The sequence below is a fragment of the Erpetoichthys calabaricus genome, chromosome 17 (assembly GCF_900747795.2).
Source record: "Erpetoichthys calabaricus chromosome 17, fErpCal1.3, whole genome shotgun sequence".
Taxonomy (NCBI): Eukaryota; Metazoa; Chordata; class Cladistia; order Polypteriformes; family Polypteridae; genus Erpetoichthys; species Erpetoichthys calabaricus.
Window position 1 is genome coordinate 61549028 of NC_041410.2, and position 8184 is coordinate 61557211.

Below are 8184 nucleotides of genomic sequence, written 5' to 3' on the forward strand. Positions count from 1 at the left end.
CATTTTTAGGATGTCACTGTGCACTAAGGAGATTTCGAAGGAAAAGAAAATGGCAAATATTACCTTGTTATATAAAAAGGGTAACTGGGCAGATCCAAACAACTATAGGCCAGTAAGCTTAACATGCATCACCAGAAAATTAATGGAAGGAATTTGTAAGGATAAGATTGAGCAGCACATGGCAAGTACAGGAGTTTTTCTGAATTGTCAGCATGGGTTCAGAAGAGGAAGGTCATGTTTTACTAACATGCTGAAATTTTATGAGGACGCAACAAAAAGATATATGATCAAAGTGGAGCGTATGATATTTAAGACTTTAAGAAAGCATTTGATAAGGTGACACATGAGAGGTTGGGCATCAAACTAAAAGAAGTTGGAGTTCAGGGAGATGTTTTTAGCTGGGTGCAGAATTGGCTTAGACACAGGAAACAGAAGGTGATGGTGTGAGGAACCTTATCAGAATTGGTTGATGGGTGGTGTTTGACATGGTCAGTGATAGGGCTGCTGCTATTTTTAATATAAATAAATGATTTAGATAGGAATTTAAGTAACAAGCTGGTTAAATTTGCAAATGATACCAAGATAGGTGGATTGGCAGATAACTTGGAATCCGTTAAATCATTACAGAAGTACTTGGACAGCATACAGGCTTGGGCAGATTTGTGGCAGATGAGATTTAATGTCAATAAACATAAAGTGTTACACATAGGAAGTAAAAAATGTCAGGTTTGAATACACAACAGGATGTGTGAAAATCAAGAGTACACCATATGAGAAGGTTTTAGGAGACGCAGTGGACTCTATGCTGTCAACTTCCCAACAGTGTTCAGAAGCCACTAAGAAGGCAAACAGAATAATTAGCTTATATAGCACAATGTATGGAGTACAAGTCCAAGGAGGTTCTGCTCAAGCTTATAACACACTGGTGAGGCCTAATCTGGGGTACTGTGTGCAGTTTTGGTCTCCAGGCTACAAAAAGGACATAGTAGCACTAGAAAATGTCCAGAGAAGAGAGACTAGACTGATTCCAAGGCTGAAGAGAAAGAATTATGAAAAAAGATTAAAAGAGCTGAGCCTTTTCAGTTTAAGCAAAAGAACATTAAGAGGTGATGTGCTTGAAGTTTTAAAATAATGATGGGAATTAGTACGGTGGATTGAGACTGTTATTTTAAAATGAGTTCATCAAGAGCATGGGGACACAGATGGAAACTTATTTAGGGTAAATTTCACGCAAACATTAGTTTTTCTTTACACAGAGAATTATAGACACTTGGAATAAGCTACCAAGTAGCGTGGTAGACAGTAAGGCTTTAGGAAATTTTAAAACTAGACTTGGAAGTTTTTTTTTAGAAGAGTTAAGTGGATAGGACTGGCAAGCTGTGTTGGGCTGAATGGCTTGTTCTTGTCGAGATTGTTCTAATTTAGGCAGAGCTTACGGAATGGGACATAAATGAACAAGGGCCCCCTGCTCGCTTCGCTCGCCTACCCCCGGCGTTTTGAACCCGTGCCCACTGGGCAGCCACGTGTGAGGATGACGCACGTTTAATACGGAGCGTTCGCCCGTGTCACTCTGGGGCCCCCCCACTGTTAATACGGAGCTCCGTCTGTACTATTATGCGGTGCATTGTGGATTACTGTTGACCCCGTAGTGTTTCCCGTTTCAGTTTGTATCTCGGTCAGTCGAGCTTTTGTTTTTGAAGGTTTTGAATTCTGGTCTTCATTATCTGTTACCTGCTGTCCATGTGTTTGGCCCTCTTGTTTAACCTGTTTATGACGTTTTACTTTGCTTTCTACTCTGTCTTTCATTTCTGATCTCACTTTCTTCTGCTTTTGTTTCAATGAAACCTGGTCCGTGGTGAATATATTTTCCCTTTTTCGAGTAATAATTTTCATTTGTTTGCGATGCCGTGATGTTTATCGTACTGTTAATAATGCATCACTGTAATGTGATTCACCTATGCTGTATAGTTTGGACGTGTGAGGATGACGTATGTTTAATACGGAGCGTTCGCCCGTGTCACTCTGGGTCTCCCCACTGTTACTACAAAGCTCTTTCCGAACTATTATGCGGTGCATTGTGGAGCACTGCGGACTCTGTAGTGTTTCCCGTTTCACTTCGTATCTCGTTTAGTCAAGCTCTTTCTTTTTGGAGCAGTGCCTGCCTGGTCTGCGGCATTTCAGACGCACGTTGTAGGCGCCTGCGTTCATTAATTATATCCAGGCAGGCGCGTGTTTGTATCTCGGTCACTCGAGCTGTGTCGTGTTGAATCCGTGCCTGCTTTGCCTACGCAGTTTGAGACGCGCGTTGTAGGTGTCCACGTTCATTAGATCTGTCCACGCGGGCTCGATGTCAAAGCTGTGTTAGTTGTTGAGCTGTTTGGTTTTGGAGCCGAGACAGTTTTGCTTCCGCGGTTTCAGACGCGTGTCTGTACCATCTCGGGTTTGATGTATGAACCTTTGTGGACTCCGTAGTGTGTCCTGTTTCACTCTGGGGCGGGGCGTTGACTCTTCTTGTTTTACTATGTCTCCTCCTGCGCCTTGACCACGCATTAGTGCCACTCACAATATGGCGGTGATGCCTGCGCCTTCCGTATTATGTCGGTTTTTACCATGCTGTGTAGGCGCCTTTGCCTTTTGTACTTTACTGCGCCTTCCGACGCACGATGTAGGCGCCTGCACCTTTCGGGTCCGCCTCCGCTGTGTGGTGTGGACGTTTAACTGTCGTTGTTTCTGCCTTTATATTCTGTATCTCGGTGTGCATGTGTTTCGTGCCTAGGTTTTTTTGAAGCTGTTGCATTCCAGTTTTCATCATCTGTAACCCGCTCTCCATGTGTTCATCCCCGTTCTTTAGATAGATAGATAGATTTTATCCCTTTATAAAGTTTTACTTTGTTTCCTACTCTGTGTTTTATTTCTGACCTCGCTTTATCATGCTTGCGGCATGTCAGACGGTTTGTAGTCTTTCTCGTTTTACTCTGGGGAGGGGGGCTTTGTTCTGTAACCTGCTCTCCATGTGTTTGTCCCTCTTCTTTAACCTCTTTATGACGTTTTACTTTGTTTCCTACTCTGACGGTTCGTAGTCTCTCCCGTTTTGCTCTGGTGGGTGGGTGGGGGGGGGGGGGGGCATTGTGTGGCGCCTGCGCACATGCGTAGTCTCTCCCGTTTCACTCTTGGGGGCTGTGTGTGGCACTTGCGCACTATGTCTTTTGCGTCCAGATTGTTCTAATTTAGGCAGAGCTTACGGAATGGGACATAAATGAATGTCTTGCACAATATAAAACCATACTAATTTAATATACATTTGAAAAAAGTAGATAAAATAGCCACACCCAAACTGTGATCTTCAAATTAATATTCATTGATTCTGCAACCCAGACCTACCTGCTGTTTTAAGAACAATAACCTGACCCAGACCCATAAGTTTATTTTTTAATAAAGGGCACAAGTGATTAGAGCATCCCATTGAAAGGAAGTGAAGTGCTTAAAATTGTAATATAAAATTACAATAAGCAGTATTTTAAAAAATATTCAGTAACAAACGCTGTAAAATAAGCAGTTATTCAGTATCCGCCTCGATGTAACTCCCCTTATATTAATTAGGATGCAGCAGAGGTATCTTACAGATTTCTGTAAATCATATCCTTTTTGTCTGTTGTTGGTACTGTGACTAGTTTATGGGAGACATACAAGGAAGAATTTCATTGCACAATGTACATGTGATAAAACATCAAATTTACTTTGCATCCATATAAAAATATTTTAGTCATACAATTACATAAACAGTACTTGTAATCTGAAGTGTATATGCTGTAATGTAGTGTAATAATTTTATTTTCATAATACATATCCTCCTAACCTCTTTAAACGTCTAGTTCTCGGAGTCTAGGACCCATTCGCTGTCCACTCTGCTTAATCTCTGATTGATGGTTGTTGGCCATCCTGACATGAACACACTAATGCCCAGTTTGAAACTGAACTTGAGTTTTTCTTCCATGTCACATTGCAAGCTTTTCCAAACACTTATTCTTGATATTTTTCCTAAGTAGCTTGCTCAGAATGAATTTTCAGTACTTTTCCAGTCCTTTGACATTCTTCTGTTCTTTTCCCTTTCTTATTCTCACCATCTTTAAGCTTGCTTTCTTCTCCACATGCAACCTTCCACCATCATCTAAGAAACTTTATGTTCAAAAGAATCTCCCTTTTGAGTAGTGTCATCTGTATTTTTTTGTATAATGTTCAGGATGTTAAAACAAGACATTACTGAATGGCTTTCAGGTTGTACAGTGTGAGCCAAAATGAAGTACCACATTTCTCTAGGTCATTGCGCAAGGTAGAGGCAGTCGAGTGGGTTGGGGTGGGGTCCTTTGTTAGGCGATCCCTTGTAGTTTTCAGTTGGCAACATGCCTTGGTCTGGTGCGTATTGTACTTTCACATTCGAAGCATTCATCAAAAACAAGGAATTCATCATCACTATGCAATGCGCCTTCTGAATGCACTTCAGCATTCCTCCTAACGGTGATGTCCCAAATCGGAAAAAAACAATTCTTCAGTGGGTGGCTAAATTTAGACAGAAGGGTGCAGCATTGAACAGAAAATCTCCAGGCCGTCCTCAGATTATATGAACACCTGAAAACATTCAAGCTGTAAGGGCATCAGTTTTGCAGGGACTTTAATTTCCAACCATACAAAATGATGGTAGTGTAGGAACTCACTGGGAGAGCCGTAGAGAGTTGTGCGTGAACATTCTGCAAACAGTTCATAGAGATGCCATTGCCATGTGCAGTGACGAGGCACAGTTCCATTTGAGTGGTTGCGTAAATAAGCAAAACTTCCGCTATTGGGCTGAAATCAACTTCATCAGAGACCCCTACACTGTAATTGTGTCACAGTTTGGCATACCGTTGCAGAATTTGGCATTACAGGCCTTTACTTTTTGGGGGGGGCAATGGTCACTTCCACTTCAGAATGTTACATCGAAATGCTACAGAGCTTTTTCTGGCCCCAACTGGAAGAAAGGGATGTGGCGGATGCCTGGTTTCAACAGGATGGAGAAACAGCTCATACAGCACGGAGATCCATGCAAGTTTTGAGAGAGATGTTTCCGGGAAGCTGATCTGCTTGTGCAGCAATGTCTGGTGGCCTTCATGTTCGCCTCATCTCGCTCTATGCGATTTCTTCTTATGAGGCTATCTCAAGTCAAAGGTATACACACATACTGACCACAAAACCTTAAAGCCCTCAAGGACGCTATCCGCCCCTTCTTCAGGCAAGATGTAATCAATTGTGTCGTAATGAAATTTATTTTATGTTGTAGCATTTTTGTAGAATAAACATTTGAAATGTGGTACTTCTTTTTGGCTCACCCTGTATTTTGCTTTGACAGATGACATAATTCTGATGTCCTAATTCTGGTTGTTAGTGGTTATCAGACATGTGTTAAAGGTTTTCACTAGGTTAACATCCAACATGGCAAAGCAATACAAAAATAAGTGACCTCACATGCCTTAACTAAAGATGGATTATCAATTGTTTGATATTTCCCAATGGCTAATTTTGCTTTCCTGATGTCAAGTCATGTGTTTCTATAATGATGTTGGGAATAACAGGGCAAATATGTGGATGTCTGCCTATTGGGTAACCTAGAAAATGTTTATTTTTCTTTTTGTGGTAGTTGCTGTAGGAGAACATGCATAGCCTCTATTGTTGAGCAAAACTTGGCTGTTGTAGTGACAGAGGGAAGAATGGTGCGTTACTGAAAATGGCAGTACATTGTTATATTACTGTACTGCTTTTTCCTGAACGCAATTGACATTTAAAAAAATTGTGCATCTCCTCCTAACCAAAAAAAACCAAGTCCTAAAATACAGGTTACTGATAGGTATGTTTGGGCAGCCAACTAAACTATACATTACTACCACAGCAGTGTGCTTCATATCATCTTTGTTTGTAAGCACACAAATAAGCATTTATTAACTTTAATGTAATCAATGTGCAAGAAAAGCTTCATTTAGAGGAATTGGGTATAAAGGAAAAATGGTTAAAAACTATCATCCTTGTTTTTGGCGTTAGTAAGAATGCAGGATAATGTGTACTTTTTAATCTTTAAAATGTTAATGTAGTGGATTAGGGAGACTGTATATTCCAATAACTTTATTGTGCAGAAAAAAATTAAGACTTGTACAAGAATTTCAAACATATAGCTTGGGTAACATTGAGTATCTGTTTTTATTTTTTATTTTCAAAGAAATATATACATTTTTTGTTATATATTTAAGTAGATATTTGTTGGTTTTGTCAACAGGAGCAAGAGCTGAAAGTTGCAGCAGATAGTGTCCTCTCTGAAGTGAGGAAAAAGCAGGTGGATATTAAAAGAATGGTGGATATTCTTAAATCATTGGAGAAGCTTCGCAGACTGAGAAAGGAAGCGGCAAGTAGGAAAGGTAGAGCACAGGGTTATAAACCTTTTTTGGTGTTGCATGTTTGAGGACACTATTAAAAGTCTAGCTGCCTTACAGATTTACAGATCCCAGAGCTTGGGTTCAAATCTTGGACTAGTCACTACCTGTTTGGAGTTTGCGTGCATTTCTCTTTCATTATAGTTTTCCTCAAGGGTGTACAAGATAGTTTTATTTTCAACTGTAAACTGGCCAAGTGTGGGTATGTGATATGATAGTTTTTTGTTTTTGATTTTTACCAGCTACCTACTAGCTCCTGTTAGTCAAGCATGTAATAGAGAAGTGTAGTCTAGATACCCATCAACGGTAAACTATTTATAAAATAAAGAAGCAGTTTCATTGATTTGAAGATGTTTTGTCATTATTTAGGAGCTGTGACAGATTCAAAGCATTAATAATCAAAGTTTCATTGTGGTTAAATTAAGACACAAACTGGAGTTTGAGTGTTCCAAACCAAATGCATTCATATTATATATATATATATATAATATGGGCTGGGCAAATTATCGTATTAACACATTAATTAACGCCAGCAATTATTTTATCATGCGTTAACACAGTTTTTGTTACTGTTCTTTTGAAAGCCTCAGTCTTGCTAGCGATTACTGGAGATCAGTGATCTTCTTGTTACAACACATTTCGATATGTTTTTGCTAGAAGGAAAGTTAGCTTTGTTGATTTGACCTCAATTCCCTACGTGTACATGAGTAGCGAAGAGCAAACAAAATGGCATGTGGAGAGATACCAAAGTGAATGCTCAAAGCAAAATAATCCATGGATGACTTTTTTCGTATTATTGCTAAATTGAACTCTAATTTGTTGGACTCCAATTTTGAAGCAAGTGATCTGGAGATGTAGTGAGGTACCTGCATCAGTTGATCGTGGTGCTGAACACGTTCGTGTAGCTGATGCACCTATGGCAGCATTCACCTGCGAGGACAGACACTTACGATGACATGAGGTACAAACCATATTGCGTCTCACTCCAACTTCCACTCCTGTGCACCTGTCTCACAAAGACAGCCAGGCAGCCAGCCCACCGTGCATTCCTGCTGGCCCCGCACAGCCACTGCTGCTGCAAACGGCAAACAGGTGCCGACAGCAGGCACAACAGGCAGCAAAATACTTTTTATTTTGATATATGTATGAAACCATTACTTTGTGTGCTTGTCAGAAAACTGAGTTTTTTGGAAAAAAATATTAGCCCTCAAAAAGTTGCTACTGAACATAGACTGTTTATGCTGCTCCCTGATAAAAGAAAATGTTTCTGCTGGTAGCTGTTGCTCCGAAGGTGCCTGTTATAATGTTGTGATTGTGGCTGTGGACTCTGAGGGTAACTTGTTTTTTTATAACAAACTAGATAAAACGTTAATGCCCAGGCAGTGGCAAATAGCTTTGATTTTATATTTGATTTGATTACATTAGTGTTTAAGTTGAGATTTACAAGAAATATTTTAACTGAATACTGCTGTTAAAAAGCACCTTATTTGTTTAAAGTGTTTGCAAACCAAATATACCCAATACACTACTTTTGAGTTCATCATTGAATTTTGCACATAACAATGTGATTGTCTGTGGTTAATTGCGATTAAAAATTTTAATCGCTGCCCAGCAGTTATATAGTGTATATGTGTGTGTATATATATATATATATATATATATATATATATATAATATATATATATATATATATATATATATATATATATGTGTATATATATATAGAATA

The 8184-nt window shown here is 39.5% G+C and overlaps 1 protein-coding gene across 1 annotated transcript in view; it reads left to right on the forward strand.

The window, feature by feature from the left end:
- pdcd7 (programmed cell death 7) overlaps positions 1 to 8184 on the forward strand; it is a 31664-nt gene that overhangs the window by 4554 nt on the left and 18926 nt on the right. The window contains exon 2 of the mRNA XM_051920242.1: positions 6302 to 6440. Within this exon, the coding sequence (XP_051776202.1) occupies positions 6302 to 6440 (139 nt within the window). The remainder of the gene's footprint in view (positions 1 to 6301; positions 6441 to 8184) is intronic.